The sequence below is a fragment of the Moschus berezovskii genome, chromosome 4 (genome assembly GCF_049115385.1).
Source record: "Moschus berezovskii isolate FMDL1 chromosome 4, NW_MosBer_1.0, whole genome shotgun sequence".
NCBI classification, from domain to species: Eukaryota; Metazoa; Chordata; class Mammalia; order Artiodactyla; family Moschidae; genus Moschus; species Moschus berezovskii.
Window position 1 is genome coordinate 53,564,020 of NC_142463.1, and position 20,877 is coordinate 53,584,896.

The 20,877-nt window shown below is 38.2% G+C and overlaps 1 protein-coding gene across 1 annotated transcript in view; it reads left to right on the forward strand.

The window, feature by feature from the left end:
• The window catches only part of ST6GALNAC3 (ST6 N-acetylgalactosaminide alpha-2,6-sialyltransferase 3), a 645,967-nt gene that overhangs the window by 378,077 nt on the left and 247,013 nt on the right, over positions 1–20,877 (forward strand). Inside the window, exon 3 of the mRNA XM_088834865.1 lies at positions 9,247–9,656. Coding sequence (XP_088690991.1) covers positions 9,247–9,656 — 410 coding nt within the window. The remainder of the gene's footprint in view (positions 1–9,246; positions 9,657–20,877) is intronic.

Here is a 20,877-nt window from a genome sequence, read left to right on the forward strand (position 1 = left end):
AAATGTGGAAGACAATTTTAAAGCTAATAAAATCAGTCATGATTAGTTTATCTTAGACTGAAATTTCAGCCATATTTTAAACTTAAAGATTAAGAAAAAATATCCACATAATTTCTTATGCCATCATAATATTATTGCCAGAAAGGAGAGATTATTTCTACCCCCATACAAAACCCTAACACTCCTGAGGAGACTTTCATCAGTTAGGAAACTTTGTCCTCTTTTGGTGAAATTTTTGGCCACCAGCATATTTAAAAGCATTGATTTACAATTTAATGTAGATAGTTTTAATATCACACTGGGTGAGAGTTGAGGTGTTTGCCTACAGTTTTATTCGGAATGGTGCAAATTCATAATAAATATTTCTTTAATACTTCCCACTTCTTATGAGTCCATGTCACAACAGATAATATGTGCTGTCTTTTTAACCTGAAAGATATCTAGTATACTTACTGGACATCATGTTCATTTCAATTTCAGCTCAATAATATGAAGTAAAAATTAACTTTTGAAGAATTTACTATAAGAACTGAATGGAATAATGTAATGAAGTGCTGGGCAGGATGACTGGCCCATGTTAGGTATTTAATCATGTTAATGTCAATAAATATAATACTCTGTATTTATATGTCTCCATCACACTGTTTCTTACCTCTCTCCTCCTCTCCCTGCATGTCAGATAGGAATCAAATTCCTTTTCAAAAAGGAGGCAAATGTCAAGATTTGTTTTAGCAGAGAAAGGACTTGTTTTTCAAGGCAGTACATTAGACTTTTAAAACATTGGGTTGACTAAAAGGTTCATTCAGGTTTTCATAAGATGTTATGGAAAAAACCCAAACGAACTTTTCAGCCAACCAATAGTATATGAATTGGCCTTAGTTGATCATAAAACATCCCCACCTACCTCAGAACTGTATGCTGAGGTTAAAATTCACACTAATTAAAATTCTAAAATTATTTTACCCTTAACATAGCCTTGCATGGAACAAGTGCAAGGGAAAAATTACTTGGTTGTGTCGACTAAAAGAAAAAAAAAAAAAAGATGTACAGCTTGAGAGTTGTGAATTAAGTTTTATTTGGGGCAAAATGAGGACTGCAGCCCGGGAAGCAGCACCTCAGATAGCTCTGAGAGACTGCTCCAAAGTGGCAGTGGGGGAAAGTCAATATATAAGGTTCTAGTGAAGGGAGAGTTCAGTGCCATGAAGCACTCATTTTATAAAAAGGTTTTGCCTATGTTCTCCTCTAGGAGTTTTATAGTTTCTGGTCTTACATTTAGATCTTTAATCCATTTTGAGTTTATTTTTGTGTATGGTGTTAGGAAGTGTTCTAGTTTCATTCTTTTACAAGTGGCTGACCAGTTTTCCCAGCACCACTTGTTAAAGAGACTGTCTTTTCTCCATTTTATATTCTTGCCTCCTTTGTCAAAGATAAGGTGTCCATAAGTGCGTGGATTTCTCTCTGGGCTTTCTATTTTGTTCCATTGATCTATATTTCTGTCTTTATGCCAGTACCATACTGTCTTGATGACTGTGGCTTTGTAGTAGAGCCTGAAGTCTGGCAGGTTGATTCCCCCAGTTCCATTCTTCTTCCTCAAGATTGCTTTGGCTATTCGAGGTTTTTTGTGTTTCCATACAAATCGTGAGATCATTTGTTCTAGCTCTGATCACAGCAGGATCCTCCATGACCCACCTCCCAGAATATTGGAAATAAAAGCAAAAATAAACAAATGGGACCTAATTAAAATTAAAAGCTTCTGCACAGCAAAGGAAACTATAAGCAAGGTGAAAAGACAGCCTTCAGAATGGGAGAAAATAATAGCAATTGAAACAACTGACAAAGAATCTCCAAAATATACAAGCAGCTCCTGCAGCTCAATTCAAGAAAAATAAACGACCCAATCAAAAAATGGGCCAAAGAACTAAACAGACATTTCTCCAAAGAAGACATACAGATGGCTAACAAACACATGAAAAAATGCTCAACATCCCTCGTAATCAGAGAAATGCAAATCAAAACCACAATGAGATACCATTTCACACCAGTCAGAATGGCTGCTATCCAAAAGTCTACATGCAATAAACGCTGGAAAGGGTGTGGAGAGAAGGGAAACCTCTTACACTGTTGGTGGGAATGCAAACTAGTACAGCCACTATGGAGAACACTGTGGAGATTCCTCAAAAAACTGGAAATAGAACTGCCATATGATCCAGCAATCACACTCCTGGGCATACACACCGAGGAAACCAGAATTGAAAGAGACACATGTACTCCAATGTTCATTGCGGCACTGTTTATAATAGCGAGGACATGGAAGCAACCTAGATATCCATCTGCAGACAAATGGATAAGAAAGCTTTGGTACATATACACAATGGAGTATTACTCAGCCATTAAAAAGAATGCATTTGAACCAGTTCTAATGAGGTGGATGAAACTGGAGCCTATTATACAGAGTGAAGTAAGCCAGAAAGAAAAACACCAATACAGTATACTAATGCATAATATATATGGAATTTAGAAAAATGGAAATGATAACTCTGTATATGAGACAGCAAAAGAGACACAAGTGTTTAGAACAGTCTTTGGGACTCTGTGGGAGAGGGTGAGGGTGGGATGATATGGGAGAATGGCATTGAAACATGTATATTATCATATGTGAAACAAATCACCAGTCCAGATTCAACGCATGATACAGGATGCTCGGGGCTGGTGCACAGGGATAACCCAGAGGGAGGATAAGGGGAGGAGGGAAGTGGGAGGTGGGTTCAGGAAGAGGAACTCATGTACACCCGGGTGGATTCATGTCAGTGTATGGCAAAACCAACCAATATAATATTGTAAAATAATTCAGTTCAGTTCAGTCGCTCAGTCATGTCCGACTCTCCACGACCCCGTAAATCACAGCATGCCAGGCCTCCCTGTAGTCTCCAATTAAAAAAAAAATAAAATAAATAAAATAGAAAGGTTTTGTTAGTCATGAGGATCTGATGTCACTGTCAAGGGATTTAGTGCTTCTCCAAATATAAGGAGATGCAAGGATTGAGATCATAAAACCTGTTCCTAAAAACATCCAACTATCTAAAGACCTGTCCCACCAGATTCCCTGGAGTAAAGAGTGCCTCACTGGACCCTGAACTCCCTCAGGGATTGTTGAAGGTCAACAGCTATAGCAGCGTGGGGTTCAGTCTCTGTAAAGGCAGATGACAAATGCCTTTGTTGTTCAGTCATTGGCAATGCTCTTGGTAAGTGCCAATTTGTAGTTGACAGTTGTTTACTAGATATCACTGAATTAACTTTCCCCAAGTTGAGTATTTACTACCAGATATGCAGGTATAGGGAGAAGGCAATGGCAACCCACTCCAGTACTCTTGCCTGGAAAATCCCATGGACGGAGGAGCCTGGTAGGCTGCAGTCCATGGGGTCACTATGAGTTGGCCAAAACTGAGCGAATTCACTTTCACTTTTCACTTTCATGCATTGGAGAAGGAAATGGCAGCCCACTCCAGTGTTCTTGCCTGGAGAATCGGGAGCCTGGTGGGCTGCCCTCTATTGGGTCGCAAAGAGTCGGACACGACTGAAGTGACCTATCAGCAGCAGCAGCAGCATGCAGGTATAGAGGTGGTATATTTTCTAAAGAGAGAAAATACCCAAATCAAATAAGGCAAACCTTGGAAATATTGCATGTTCAGTTCCAGACCACTGCAATAAAGTGAATATTGCAATAAAGTCACATGAATTTTCTGGTTTCGGAGGGTATGAAAAAGTTACGCTTACACTATACTGTAGTCTGTTAGGTGTGCAATAGTCTATGTCTTAAAAAAGTACATACATTAACTTAAAAAATACTCTGTGGCTAAAATATACTTAACTATCATTTGACAAAACAGGGTTGCTACAAACCATCATTGAGTCAGAACAAGCTGTGGTCCATGTGATCTGATTGGCTAGTTGTCTGTGATTGTGGTTTTAGTCTGTCTGCCCTCTGAGGCCCTCTCTCAGCACCTACCATCTTACTTGGGTTTCTCTTACCTTGGATGTGGGGTATCTCTTCATGACTGCTCCAGCAAAGTGCTGCCACTGCTCCTTACCTTGGACGTGGGGTAGCTCCTCTTGGCCACCGCCCCTGACCTGGGATGTGGGGTAGCTCCTCTCGGCCGCTCCTGCACCCTGGCGCAGCCATATGCAGATGATGCCACCCTTATGGCAGAAAGTGAAGAAGAACTAAAGAGCCTCTTGATAAAAGTGAAAGAGGAGAGTGAAAAAGTTGGCTTAAAGCTCAACATTCAGAAAACAAAGATCATGGCATCCGGTCCCATCACTTCATGGCAAATAGATGGGGAAACAGTGGCTGACTTTATTATTTTGGGCTCCAGAATCACTGCAGATGGTGACTGCAGCCATGAAATTAAAAGATGCATGCTTACTCCTTGGAAGGAAAGTTATGACCAACCTAGACAGCATATTGAAAAGCAGAGACATTACTTTGTCAACAAAGGTCTGTCTAGTCAAGGCTATGGTTTTTCCAATGGTCATGTATGGATGTGAGAGTTGGACTATAAAGAAAACTGAGTGCAGAAGAATCGATGCTTTTGAACTGTGGTGGAGAAGACTCTTGAGAGTCCCTTGGACTGCAAGGAGATCCAACCAGTCCATCCTAAAGGAGCTCAGTCCTGAGTGTTCTTTGGAAGGACTGATGTTGAAGGGGAAACTCCAGTACTTTGGCCATCTGATGCGAAGAGCTGACTCATTGGAAAAGACCCTGATGTTGGGAAGGATGGAAGGCAGGAGGAGAAGGGGATGACAGAGGATGAGATGGTTAGATGGCATCACCGACTCAATGGACATGAGTCTGGGGAAACTCCGGGAGCTGGTGATGGACAGGGAGGCCTGGTGAGCTGCAGTTCGTGGGGTCGCAAAGAGTTGGACATGACTGAGTGACTGAACTGAACTGAACAAACCTTCAATTTGTAAAAAAAAAAAAAAAGAAAGAAAAAAGAAAACACAGTATCTATGAAGTTCAATAAAATGAAATGCAGTAAAGTAAGATATGCATGTATAATGATGTTACCGTTCCCCCAAACAAAAAATCAGTATCTTAGACTTCAGATGAAAGGAAGCATTTGACATTTGTGAGAATTCTCTTAGGAACACAGCTGCCCAGATGGTCGGCTGAATATTTGTGGTAATCTCAGTTTATAGACACAGCCAAAGCTCAAGCAAAGCATTCGGCTTGATGATGTTTTGAGTGTATGAGAGGGAAAGACAAAGAGGTCAAATTTGTTTTTAATGAAGAGAAAAAATAGGGACAAGTCAACTGAAAAGGAGAGTTCAAAATTATGATAGGGCTTGATAAAGTGGAGTCAGATAAATCTTTCCAAAGGTCTCGGAAAATCCACGGCCTGTATCTAGAAAGAAACTGCTTAGTGAGGCAGAACTGAGCAAGTGGACACACATGGAATAAATTTTCAAGCAAAAGCCCCAAATCAAATAACATAAATGAGCTCAAGAAACAGCAGGACATTTTAACAAAGAAAGTTGAGATCACAAGATGCAGCGATAAAGCTAATAAAAGGAACTGAGATAACCAGATAAGAGCAGCCCTTGGGTCAAACCATCCATTTGTGCCCAGGTGTGTCTTTCTTTTTATCATGGCTTACTGTAGTTTGAAAGTGCCTTCAAACATATAGATGAGTCCCTTGTGCTTTAACAAGCTCTTCGTGTTACCCGAAGCTTCTGATTATGATTAGGAATGTTTCATTCATCTCACCCTGTACTCCTATCATACTGTAAAGACGGTTCCTGCAACCATGTGGTAAATAGAACAGTCACACCTGCAGCCATGACTCCTGGAAGCCAAACATCTAGGCAGTTCTGAGACCAAGCAGTATGACATGAGGAAGTCTCTTACAACTCTGGCCTTGGTGACAATATGGCCAAGTGAATAGTATAAAAGAAAGGGGCAATTTAAAGATCACCACCTACTCCCAAAGGCATTATATTCATAGCACCCTGCCCAATTACATATTTGTCATATAAACAAGAGGCCATTGTTCCCAGTATTTGCCCTCAAGTTATGAGTCAGCTGCTGATCTCATACCTGCACAGATGATATGTTGTCATGAAACAGACTGTGATGTCTTAATTGATCACTCTCAGAGGTTACAATTGTCAAGTGAAACCAGTATGCTGATTCTTGTTAGTTAAATGAAGCCTTGTTGCAGCAGAACCAGCTAATTCACTTTAATGACTTGGAAATCCAATGCAAATTGCTGCATGTTGGGTATTAGAACACCTCCAGGGCTTTTTCTTTATATCTTTCTTTTCGATTTTTTTTTAATGTGTGGGGGTGGTACCCCCCAAATGTTTTTAGTATTCAGGGAAGCAATTTCTTGGAACACTAAATGGAACCTAACCTCCTGGTACCATATGCATTTTGGTGATAAATTGGAATGTGTCATGTGACACACAAATTAAATAAGGCATTGATTTGTGTGACTGAGTTTGGCGGACTCAGCTAAGTCTAATGGATGTCAGGAAGAACATTGTATTCTTCCTTACAATCTTCCCAAAGATTGTAGGGAAGGGGCTTAAATGCACGAGGAAGGGGCTTAAATCAATGCCTGATTCTTTGAGGCATCCTCTTGTGCATCCATTTGCCCTTTGGTGAAGTCTTCGCTATGGCACCAACCTAGAAAATCCCATTGCCAAGTGCCCTAATACAGTCACCCACCTTGAGAGGAGCTATTGTGACCTGGTGCCTGGACCACTTGCTGCCCACCTTTGTTTAGAAATCTTAGTGGAGCAGGAGAGATGGACAGTCAGTCCATTTCAAAGTGGACTTTGAAGGCACTTCAAAATGGACCTTTGTGGGCTGTATAAGTAAGGTTTTTTAAAATTCTTAACTTTGACATCTCTGATAAATAGATTCACTCACCTAGATTGAACCTGTGGGCATGTTGATGTGTTTCTTCTGGATTGCTTTTCTCTTTTTAACTCAATCAGCAATTCTAGATGAATTGAAAAAGTCCACTTCTTCCCTAATATTATGTTCAGGGTCCTAATAAATTCTTTTCATTAAGTTGCTTTCATTCCTAACTTGACCCTGTATATTTGAAATGCTATAGTATTCCAGGGATTTCTGAGGAGTGGGGTTAAATGAAGACAGACATTGAACGTACTCTTATGGAGTTTACCCTCTAGTGGACAGACATAATTAAATAATAAATTGTAATACAACTAATACACAGCGTGGAAGAGGCCACTGACCAATAGGCACCAAGAAATCTGGGATTACATATCAGATACAAATGTAGAATCTCACAGAAAGAAAAGAAGAAAAGCATGTGTCAGCAAAGTGCATTGTCCCCTTATCACTCACTGTTTAAAAGTTCGCTTTTCTTTATGTGTGGTGGAATTGTAAAAGGAATTTACAGTCATTCCTCCATACCCGAGGGGGGTTGATTCCAGGACCCCAGTGGATGCCAAAACCTCCAGATGCTCAATTCCCATGCCATGGGCTTTCCATATGCTCCAATTCTGCATCCACAGATCCAAGCACCCCGGATAGTGTGGTATTTTCTATCCGCAGAGTGTCGACTGTATTTGGTTTGCTTGTGAGTATGCTAAATTGCTTCAGTTGTGTCCAACTCTTGGCAACCCCATGGAGTGTATAGCCAGCCAGGCTCCTCTGAGAATCCATGGGATTCTCCAGGCAAAAATGGAGTGGGTTGCCGTCCCCTCCTCCAGGGGATTTTCCCGACCCAGGGATTGAAACCGGGTCTCTTCTGTCTCCTGCATTGGAAGGGTGGTTCTTCACCAATAGCGCCACCTGGGAAGAAAAAAAAAAAACAAGCAGAGAATAAGAGAGAGAGCGGTGGGTTTAGAGTTGTATCTAGATTTGAATCTACCAATGCAACTTTATCACCTGCCAGTCCTGAAAGTTGATGCTTAGTCTCTATAAGTCTCTGTTACCTCATCTGTTAAAGTATGTGGAATCTAGAAAAGTGATATAAATGAACCTATTTGCAGGGCAGAAATAGAGATGCAGACATAGAGAATGGACATGTGGACACCAGGCGGAGTCGGGGGAGGGGAGAGTGAGACAAACTGGGAGATTAGGATTGAAGTATATACGCTACCATCTGTAAAATAGCTAGTGGGAACCTCCGGTATAGCTCAGGAAACCCAGCTCAGTGTTCTGTGATGGCCTAGATGCGTGGGACGGTGGGGAGAATAGGGGGAGGGAAGTCCCATCCGTTCCGTTCCGTCACTCAATTGTGTCCGACTCTTTGCGACCCCGTGGACTGTAGCCTACCAGGCTTCTCTGTCCATGGGGTTCTCCAGGCAAGAATACTGGAGTGGGTTACCGTTTCCTTCTCCAGGGGATCTTCCCGACCCAGGGATCGAACCCGGGTCTTCCGCATTGGAGGCAGACGCTTTAACCTCTGAGCCACCAGGGAAGCCCATAGGAAGGGGATATATGTATAGGTATAGCTGATTCACTTCATTGTACAGCAGAAATTATCACAGCATTGTAAAGCAATTAAACTCCAATAAAAAAATAAAAGGATGGTGGAGACTGTGCATGTGCCTTCCCTGAGTAAAAAGAAGCCTTTCCTATCCAACTAGAATAAACAAGAGCACAACATTTGTTTAACCATGGTGATGCAAGGGAATTTTTTAAGAGTCTCTATAATATTTTTTCTAGCCTGAAATTTATCTTCAGTAGTTCTGGGTTTCAAAAATTCAGAATTCATCATTTGCTGAATTTTTTAATATTTTTATCAACTGCTACATAATCATTCATACATATAAGTAAACTTCAGAATTGATGCCTATATATCCTCCTTTTGCATTTCTTTTTTTAGCCATCATCCTTATTAAAGAGAACAAATCTTTCTGTGTTTCCTTATATCATTTGAAATAACAGTTTTGAATGAAAAGACATCATATAAAATGGGAAACAAATGACTGCTTTTTCATTGAATTTCAAAGCAACACAAGAAAATGAAAATTATTTCTTAGCAATCCATATTCACTTTTTAAATGGAGGCATGCTCCAAGTTTGATATCCTGTGGAGTTAGTGTTGGATTAGTATAAATATATTTCAGCGATATTCCCACACTCAGCAATTATGCACAATATCTGGAATTTCTGTTTTCCCAGAAAAACTTGTTGGGATATGAGGAACTTTCTAATTTACACATTTCTCCCCCACCTGCCCTGTTTTTCTTTCTGTTTTTCAGCCTTTGCAACTGGACTGTAATCTTTGTGCCATTGTGTCAAACTCAGGTCAGATGGTCGGCCAGAAGGTGGGGAATGAGATAGATCAGTCATCCTGCATTTGGAGAATGAACAATGCACCCACCAAGGGCTATGAAGAGGATGTTGGCCGCATGACAATGATTCGCGTCGTATCCCATACCAGCGTTCCTCTTTTGCTGAAAAACCCTGATTATTTTTTCAAGGAAGCAAACACTACTATTTATGTTATTTGGGGCCCTTTCCGCAATATGAGGAAAGATGGCAATGGCATTGTGTACAACATGTTGAAAAAGACTGTTGACATCTATCCCAATGCCCAAATTTATGTGACCACAGAGAAGCGCATGAGTTACTGTGATGGAGTGTTTAAGAAGGAAACTGGGAAAGACAGGTGAGTCCTCTGAGAAGTGGCCTTTTTGTCTTTCATGCTGTCTTTGCAGAGTTCTTTTGCCAGCTATTAAATGAACAGTTATTTTTCAAACTGGTTGTTCTATGTTTTTGACTATTATGATTACTTGATGAGCCAGCAGTGAGGCCCCGTTTAGTCCACCTACACCAACTTCTCTGTCTTCATTTTGATTGGATTGAAGCCCCCCCCCAAAAAAAAAACAACACTGACTGCTTCCCCAAGATATCTTTAAGTTTGTTCTTATTTAGTTCAGTTTGCTACTGATTAAATTGGATAGTAGCTGAAAGAAGTCTACACATTTTTGTCTCAAAATAGAAATGTTAAGGAACTTTAGGACCTAAACTCCTTTGGAAGTTGTGGCAAAAATTTACTGAGACTACAAAACAGAACAGGCTATTGATTCTGTAATAAGGTTGCAGAGCTTCTTGCCTGCAAATAAGTCCTGCGCTTGTGAACTTGTGATCACCATAACTTAGCATTTAACATGTTAAGCAGAATATCATGTTGAAATTAAGCATTACTTAAAATCATTAACAGTGGGTTCTTGATGAGAGAAATGAGCTATATATATATACCATTCACTCAATTAGCTAAAAACCAATTTACATATTTTTATTACATCTGGTTTTCTGCAGCATTCCGTAAACTACCTTTCCCGAGGTCTGCTTGTCTTACTTTTCTCCTGCTCCTTACTTTTCCTGCTTCCTCCCTGCTCCCTCTTCCTCCTCCTCTTCTCCCATATAACTTACTTTTTTCTTCTTCTTCTTTAGAAAGGTAACCAGTATACAACAGAGAAGCACAGTTGTAAATCAGTTTATCTTTTATTTTAGTTCATATGTCTAGTACTGATAAAGAACTGCTGAAGGAAAAATATTGAAACTGATTGCTAAAATTTTGAATTACCACTGAATATTGCTTACTTATGCAATATCATGGATATATTGAGCATTGACTATAATTCCAATATTAACATTCTGATTTCCTCAAGATGTATATCTTTTATCCTTTATTATTATCAGATTTAAACCTTTAACTGTATTGAGTTCTGTGTTTGGGAAAGGGAGTTTCTAACATCTCTGGATAGAGTTTTAATACTGGTAGTTATTTCAAAAATCTTATGTGGACCAACTCTCCTATTGATAATGTAGGTCAAATTTAGCGTTTTCTACTTCTGAGCACCAAAAATACATAGCTCCTAATGAAACGCAAGATAAATAGCCGTTGATAGTGGCCCCTTCCACTTTAGAGTTAGTGAGAAGATTCCCAGTGTTTAGATTTGAATCAGTGTAGCATAAGTGGTCCAAAGAGACAGGCAGTAGGGATAAAAGGAGGAGGTATGTGCTTCAAAGAAATATGGTCACCTGTATCATCATTCTGAATAAATATGATCATTCTCAAGTGGCTTCAGAAATTTCTGATTTTTCACTAGCCCAGAGCAATGCAGTTAATTGGGTATAGTTGGTTTTTCATTAGTAATAGTTTGCCCTTGGGGTATCACCTATTCATAACTATAGGCCCTTGAATAATTTAGGGGTATCAGAGAAGAATTCAGCATGCTGTCTGTTCCCATGTGTTTTGCATGTATCATGTTGGTTTTGCTGTGAGCTTTCAGAGACAGCACTGTCGCACATCTATGGACTGGGCAACAAGAGCTGGGAAAGAATAGCTTTGGGAGGTTCCTTTTCCTACTGGCTGTAAGGAGGAAAGCTGTTTATATAGTAGGAAAAAACTCAGTTGTTAAAATTAATTTTGCAGGTATCATTCATTTCATAGAGTTACCAAAATAGAAGTATAAAAATCAAGCCAAAATGATTTTACGATACTTTATAGCTGTTTTCTCTTCCAAATCTAATCCTGTGTTTCACTGAATACTGCAACCAGACCAAAGAAGACAGCCAAGTAATAGAAATGAGCAGAATGGATAGTTTTGGTAAAATCTATTTGAATGACAGAGGCTGACCAAGATGATCTCAAGGGCTGCTATCTCCACTGTGCTTTTAATCTGTGTCCTAAATATAGCTTGTTGGTTTGATTGTTAAAGATTTCCCATAGTGACCTAATATTCATTGCCACATTTCAAACAGAGACATTTTTTAACTTTTTATGAAGGGAAATGTCACACTTATAGAGAGACTAATCCTGTAATGAACTCCTTTGTACCCACAGTTCAGACTGAATATTATTAACTCATAGCCAGTCTTGTTCCATGTATACCTCTATTTGCTTTTTCCTTTCCCAAGGTTTGTTTTGAAGCAAATGCCAGGCATCATATTATTTTCATTCATAAATATTTCAGCATTTATCTCTAAAAGATAGACTCTTAAAAATAAACACTATGCCATTGCCCCACATAAAAATCAGTATACTTTCTTAATAACAATATATATTTAGTCTCTTTTCAAATTTCTCCAATGATCTCATTAATATTTTTAACAGTTAATTGCCTCAGGATTAGTATTAAGGTCTATATATGTTCAAATAAGGATTAGCATTAGTCTATACGAGTGAACTCCGGGAGTTGGTGATGGACAGGGAGGCCTGGTGTGCTGTGATTCATGGGGTCGCGGAGAGTCGGACACGACTGAGCGACTGAACTGAACTGATACACTATAAATAATTTATATGTCTCCTATATTTCTCTTAATCTATGGCTTCTTTTCTCTCACTCTCTCCCTTTATTATTGAAAAATCTCTAGTCTTTTGTCCACAATCTATATTTTGCTGACTGCCCCCCTATAGTACTTCTGCTTTGATACCTTTGTACAGTAAGTCCCCTGCATATGGATGAGTTCCATTCCAAGAGTGAATTTGTAAGTCTAATTTTTGTTCGTTTAAGTCCAACAAAGTTAACCTAGGTAGCCAACTAATGGCATTGGTTATATAGTACTGTACTGTAGTAGGTTTATAATACTTTTCACAGAAATAATACATGAAAAACAAACACAAGTAATAAAGAAAATGGTTTTAATCTTAGAGTGCCTTGAAAAGTACAGTAGTACAGTACAACAGTTGGCACGTCTTAGCAGTACCAGCCACATCACCGTTGCTTTCATCCTTGCTTCTGGACATCCTGGGCTTGAGATTAAGATGCTGTACTGCAGTACTCTATACACTACTATACAACCACTTGCAGAGGAGACATACACACGACAGTGTATGCCAGACATGTGAATAACTTACTTAATTGGACATTCAAACACATGTCCACATCTTTGAAAGTTTGCAACTTGAAGGTTTCTATGTAGGGGACTTACTGATATTGAGGATTTATTGGATTTGGGTCTAATTAAAAAAAAGGTTTTTTTTAAAATCAAGATTACTAGGTGATACTTTTATCAGAATGAAGACTGTTTTCTCTCTTTTTATGTTAGCAGTCATTAATTTTTTTTGTTGTTGTTTTCAGATGCTTTTATTTATTTTTTTGTAGTTTTTTGAGAGATTATATTTCTTTTTTTAATTTAATTTTATTTTTAAAAAATTTATTTATTTTAATTGGAGGCTAATTACTTTACATTATTGTATTGGCTTTGTAATACATTGACATGAATCTGCCAAGGGTGTACATGTGTTCCATCTTGAACCCCCCTTCAACCTCCCTCCCAATCCCATCCCTCTGGTCATTAACGATCATTGTCTAGATTGAATAATTCATTAGAATTATGGTGCAAAATGGTGATATTTCATCATTTCTTTTTCAGTTATTAGCTGATATACATTATATACTTGCTGTCATTAACCATTTGGTTGCTATGAGATAGAAGATAGTATAAGTTCTTTCTCTTTATTAGTTTTAAGGCGTTGACACTATCATCCTCCAAAAAAGGACCAGTAAATTTATTGTTTTCAGTATTTACATATCGACTTGGGTACTTAAACCTATTTGAAATACTTTAATTCATGAAAATTATGCTCTTATGCTTAAATCGTCCTATTTTGAGCTATGGGAACCTCTTTAAATTGGTTTTTACATCCTTTTGACATGTCTTTAGTAGTCTTGTAAAACAAAGTCTTGCAAATTCTTTTTTGTTTCCTAGTATTATATGATGTTTAAGGCTTTTCTTGTACATATCCTGATGCATGCCATATCCAGATATTTTTCCCAAATAACTTGGGTCCTTTATTGATAGTCTTGAAGAGAGCATAGTCTTGGCTCTACAGGTACTCATAACTACTGGATTGGTCTTTGTCTCTTGGTCTTTCCATTAGACTGAACTAGTATATAAACAACATATGCTATATATACTGTTTAAAGATAAAATGATTATGACTTCAAATTGAAACTTCCAATTCAAATTCAGGACTATCAGGTTTTTATTTTATCTCATCTATCTTACATTTGTCTTCTTTCTGCCTTGCTGGCAGTCACAGGTTCTAGAAACACCAATGTAAATATTCATCTGCTTTATCCCACAGTATACACACAACACTCAGAATTAAGAGTAACACTGCAACCAGAAATATGATTGCTGTAAACATTTTAAGATTATTCTACATCAAAGAAGATGTTTTAATACAAGCATTTGTGTGAGTCCATGCTCACTCAAAGTATGTATTGGTTATATCCTAACAAAAGTTTTAAAATTTTTCTCCTAAGTAAATAGAATTAAGTGGAATACATCATTGCAGGTATGAAGGGATGAGAAAAAGAAATGTCCGTATAATTTGACTTTTGTGTAAACTATTTGGTTTATTTGCTGCACTTTCTGGAGGTAAGTGCTAATTTTCATCATCAGGATTTTAGTGGTGACATTATGTCACCATTATGGTGTATAATTCATAGAGTTAAAAAAAAATGTGTCTCTAGTCATTAAAGTGATTCATGATAGGAAAATGATAAAATGGAGTTCTTCAAAGAAATATTTGCCTCTCAACTTGTTTCTTCAAATTATCAAAATCCTTTTAAAAAATATAAACCCCTCCTCCATTTACAGTGGGCATCTTTTCATTTTTCTAGCAGTTTTAATTTTTATCTCAAGGAATTTGTTATTGAGAAAACATGAAGTAATAAAAGAAATATGTACCCTGTTAAATTTCTTATAATGAATTTAGACCAACTAATATACACGTTGGAATTCTTTTTCAAACCAAATGAAATTTAATTTGCTTTCTTATCAGTTACTGAATAAAATTATCTGGCTTGTCAATTAGAAAGGGTGACCTTGTGGGAAGGACTGAGAGAACAAGAAGAGAGGCTGCTTGCTCTTTCTCTGTTCATCTTCTGGGGCTCAGTTTTCTTTGGAATTCTAGGCCCTTTGGGTAGTGGTCACCGTTATATCTTCACTTACGAAATATTTTTTTTTTCTTGGAAACAACCACCTTCAGCAAATCAGGAAACATTGGAATTAAAGGCCTTGTAGTGAAAATAATCTGAACCAAAATGGATCTCTTTTCCCCCTTTGAATGATAGGTGTGCATACATGATACTAGCTTGCTGACATTTACACATTTGCATTAATACATCTTGAGACTGAAATACCCTAGAGGTGCTGCAGGGCTAACACTGGCACATGGTGCTACTTTCAACATTTGAAGAATGGGCTTATGTGCCTGGCCATGTACAGATGCAAAATGAATGTTAACTCTCCCGGAGAGGTAGCAGAGCCTGTGTGAGACATTCTGCTTACCTATGGACAGATAGGCAGTTGCAGCTTGCCTCCCACTTTAGAAATACATTAGCAAATGCGGGCACATTATTGAATTAAATAATAATTGAGAAAGCTATAGTTCCTATTAAAACTGCAAAGCTAATTCGGGCCTGATAAAGGGACCTGAGCTTCCCTAAATAGGTCTTCATTAAGTGGACACCAATGTGGCTCTGCCTTTAGAAATGGATGAAATTAATGAAAGCTAGCAGCAAATAGATCAATGTTTCAAGATGTTACTGCTTTAGGTTCAAAGGATGTGGAGGGAAGGAGTTACTTCTAAAGCATTTAGAAAACAGGATATACAAAAGTCATTTTCAGAAGACACTGTCAAAGTGAGAAACGGATTGGTAAATATCAGCCATGCATGGCTAGTCTTTGTGTGCTCCATCCATTCCCATTCAATCTTGCAGAGAGAAAAAGAAATCAGCAATGTGTTGTTTCTCACCGTCCGATGTTGGAGATGGATTTGTCATCCGGTGTGGGTTTTAAGTGCAGCCCAGTGGGTTTTAAGTGCAGCTTTGCTGTTTTACCTGTCGACTAAAAAGATGTACAACTTGAGAGTTTTGAGTTAAGTTTTATCTGGGGCAAAATGAGGACTGCAGCCAGGGAGACAGCACCTCAGATAGCTCTGAGAGACTGCTCCAAAGAGGCAGTTGGGGAAGGTCAATATATAAGGTTTTGGTGAAGGAGGAGTTCAATGCAATCAAGTGCTTACTTACAGAAGGTTTTCTGCTAGCCATGAGAAGCTAATATCAGTAAGAAGGGATTTAGTGCTTTTATAGATATGAAGAGATGCAAGGATTGGGATCACGAAATCAGTTTCTGAAACTATTTAACAACCTAAAGACCTGTTTCAACAGAATCCCTGGAGCAGAATGCTTCACTTCACCCTAAATTCCCTAAGCGGGTATTGAAGGTCAGCAGCTGTGGCAGCACAGGGTTCAATCTCCACAGAGGCAGGTGGCAAATGCCCTTGTTGTGGTTGTTCTTGTCAAGAGCCAATTTACAGTTGACATAGCTTTGACCATTTTGAAAGTTTTTTTGCTACTGTGTGATCGATTTTGGGGATTAAATTGGCTCACATCCCTTAGGTTTGCAAACCTTAGTAGTTCCTAGAGTGGAAAGAGGTTTCAAGCCTCTCCTTTGAGAATTTGGGAACTCCCTGAATGTCCCCCTTTGTTGGGACACAAAACAGGCAAACTGCCTCAACAAATGCAGTACAGCAAGGGGTGGTGGTGACAGAAACAAAAATCAGAAGCTGTGTTAGCCAGAGAGCCAGCCACAAGGCACAGACCCATGCCTAGTTGCCCAAAAAAGTACTGTTACTCTACTTGGACTCCAAAAACAAAGATGCCTAATTATTTCTGACTCAGGATAAATGGGTACTAACCTCAGGAAAACCTGGCCCAAAAGAAAATAGGCAAAGTAGAAAGATCGTCTTTAAAGGAAAGATACTAATTTTAATATTATGAGACAGAACATAATATTAAAAACAGTATTTTTCCTTTAAAGACAATCTTTGCAAATATAACATCTCAGCACTTTTTTCAGGAGCAACGTTGACACATCTCTGTTAACATGAATTAATGTTCCCACCCCAACTGATATATTTGGCAGAAACAATGAGTTCACACAGCAGTTATGGTAGACCCATAGGACTCCTGAGTCAATGAGCATAATAAGGCATCCAGGGCTGTGTTTTCATGCTAACAGGCATTAGGAAACAGGAGACTTCCTTTTTCCCATTATTCATGATGGCATCTAGTGACCTACATTAAGCCTCCTCTATAGTACACATGGACTGGAAATTAAAATTTCAATAAAAAGAGCGAAGAACCTATTTTATTAATGGGAAGATGGAAGGGATGTTTGTAATTTATAAAGATATCAGTACTGAACTGTTGCATGTTTAAAAATACACACATTTGGGCAAGGGTGCACGCAGGTACATACTAGGTAAAACTATATTTGACATGACAGCTTAGTTTAGGATTAAAACAAGATAAATGTTTTTAATGCAGTGACCATATTTTTAAAAGGAAATGTATCAGACTACAGGTAGTTGTGGAAATCAAGACTTGCAACCAGTCTACTTTGGAGACTGATCTTCTCCTGGGCCTTAGGATATGACTTGACTGAACAGCTCGATATGTAGTGAGATTATGCTGTGTAGAAAGACATCCCAATAGACAATTATGCTGAACACTCCCTCAATATAAAGGCTTTTGAACACTACAAAGGGTGTGAAACTCAAAGACAAATAGGCCTTCAATCAGAAGATTCATTAGAGTATATCTACACTTTTAACTTTATAAAGGCTTTAAGGTTTTTGTTTTTCATTTTTCTTTCTGTTTATTAATTTAAAGCCATGGGATTTTTATTTAAGTCTTAAGATTTATCTCTTCAGTTGTTTTACTTCCTACTATAATTTGGATTTCTCCTCTTTTTTTTTTTTTAAAAAAGAAAATCTTCATCTCCCTTCAACTTTAGATGAAAACCAAAAAAATTAAGAAAGATTATATATTTATCCATAAAACATATTAACCAGGGGCAATTTCTTTTTTCTTCAATTCTTGTATGCCTGGACTCAAGACAGAGTTGGTTTCCTTGAAACTTTTCAATCTATACCATGTCTATCTGTACTACTAGTTTTTTTTAACTGTTTGGACAGCCATTTCATAGTACCTTGCATAGTGTCTGAGATGTTGTAGGAGCTCTACAAATGTTTATTGAACTGAATTTTTACTTCTCTGGAAACAAACATGAGAAATTTTATTAGATGTGGTATCATTGATGGACTAACCTTCTTAGCTTTTTGTTGTGAGAAACGAGTCCTCTTTGTACAGTACTTTTCTTTCTTTCCTTCTTCCTTCCTCCCTCCCTTCCTTGCTTTCTCTCACCCTCCCTCTCACCTTCCCTTCTTTCTGTTTAGTACAGTACTTTTCAAACTTGAGTGTGCTTTCAGTCACCTGCTGATTTAAGTGATTTGGAGTGGATCCTGAGAGTTTGCATTTTGAATAAGCTCCCAGGCCAGGCTAGTGCTGTTAATCTCCAGATGATACTTTGAATTGCACTATTTGAGACTGCTTTGAATGAAGAGACAGGATATTTCACTGTTCCTTGAATCAGAGAAATATATAAGAGAAGACTAGCTATTTCTCAAATAACCTTGGTAACCTGCTTGTAATTGGATTCCAATTTTGTGACTATGACCTGTTCCTGGCCATTTAAACATAGTGCCCTGAAGTCCTTAAGAATTCAGTGAGAATCTTATTTATCTGACCTTACTGTGTTTATTTGTCCATTTTTCTCATTAGACAGCACAATTCTTAAGAATAGGAATGTTGCTTATCTCCATTTTATTTCCAGACCTAGCATTTTATCTTCAGACCTAGTACAGTGTTGGTTTACCTTCAAATAGCATAGAAATGTGTTTTTACTCTACTTCTTTCAGCTAAATGGCCCACAGATATTTCAGGATTCCTTGAAATGACCTCAGCCAGCTACTCATTTTCTTTCTTCTATCATTACCATAAGTACTGCTCTAGTTGAAGTCTTCTTTGCTTCTCACATGGGTGACCATGAATACAGCCTTGCCTTTATGTTTCTGCAGAAATTGCTCCTCTGTCTAAATTTTACTTCCTCCCATCAGCAGGCACACAAATGCATTCTTTATGATTAAATTAATTATTACCTCTTCAAAAAAAGTCAAAATAGAGTCGCTATGGTTCAGACATCCTGGGAAATAAATATTTACCAGATATCCTGAAAAATGATATTATGGGTGTGATTTCAGATTAGATGCTGTGACCTAACGTAGAACTTAATGCTCCTGTAATGCATTTTTGCTTCTGTACTTTGCTTGCTGCTCGTAAAACCAAAGTTACTCCATTTTAAGATAAGGTTGTTTTAAGTAAAGATTTCTAAGATTGTTTTTGAAAAAAAAATTAATATTAAATCCAGAAAGATTTTAAAAAATTAAAAATAAAAAAAACATAAAAAAAGAAAAAAAAATTATTACCTCTTCCGTGAAGCCTTTTGAAATACCTCTAATTAGAACTCATTTCCTACTCTGAAAGTCCATAGACTTTGGACTTTTTAAAAATAAAAGTCACCACTCTCTACCATGCATTATTGTCATTTATGTCTAATCTTCCAGGTAGTCCAAAAACTCTTTAAGATAATATCAGCTCTTATATATTTGTTTCCCCACCACCTGATACTATGTTTGACTCTAATAGGTATTTGGTAAATGTTTAATAGGTGAATAAATAAACAAGTGAATAAAAGAGTGAAAGAAATGATACCGATAGTCTTTAAGCTTACAAGTCCCTTTGCCGCTTGTTGAAGTACTTGTGAATTTCCAAACACTTTTCTTCAGTATATAGGGGGTCACTGTAATACCAAGGGAGGCAAGTTATGGAATTGGATTCTGATAGAAAAGTTTCCACAGTTCTACTCAGACAGACCACCCCTTGCTCTGTCTTACCCAAAGGTTGGCAAGACTATTACCTTTTCCAGAGATTTTGTAGCTGGGCACTGGTTTTTTAATAAGTCAGTGACAGAGCCATTCTTCAAATACAGGTTTCCATTTTAGTTTCACTTGAGTAACAAAGCAGTTTCCAAGACTTTACTCACAGTTGTTGGCTGTCAGTTGCCTAGTGAAAAAGCAATTCCTAGGACCCAAGGTTGTGCTCTTGGACCTTAGGCAGCAAACACAACAACCACCACAGAAGGCAGAAAAGAGAAAACCCGAGGAAAGGAGAACTGGTCACTGCTCAATTTATCTTCTAATTATTTTCTAGATAACATTTTCTTCACTGACAACAAAGAAAGTGAATTGCCTTAGTGAAAATCTTTTTAAATAACTTCAGGAAGAACATAAAAGAAAAAAAATAGTAGCAGTGTCTTTTAACCTGCTTCATAAATGGTTGATGAAAATATACATCAGTTCAGTTCAGTTCAGTCGCTCAGTCGTGTCCGACTCTTTGCGACCCCATGAATCTCATCACGCCAGGCCTCCCTGTCCATCACCAACTCCCGGAGTTCACTCAAACTCATGTCCACAGAGTCGGTGATGCCATCCAGCCATCTCATTCTCAGTAGTCCCCTTCTCCTCCCACCCCCAACATTTCCCAGCATCAGAGTCTTTTCCAGTGAGTCAACTCGTCACATGAGGTGGCCAAAGTATTGCAGTTTTAGCTTTAGCATCAGTCCTTCAAAATGAACAACCAGGATCGATCTCCCTTAGAATGGACTGGTTGGATCTCCTTGCAGTACAACGGACTCTCAAGAGTCTTCTCCAACACCACAGTTCAAAAGCATCAATTCTTTGGTGATCAGCTTTCTTCACAGTCCAACTCTCACATCCATACATGACCACGGGAAAAACCATAGCCTTGACTAGACGGACCTTGGTTGGCAAAGTAATGTCTCTGCTTTTTAATATACTATCAATGTTGGTCATAACTTTCCTTCCAAGGAGTAAGCGTCTTTTAATTTCATGGCTGCAATCAGCATCCGCAGTGATTTTGGAGCCCAAAAAAATAAAGTCTGAC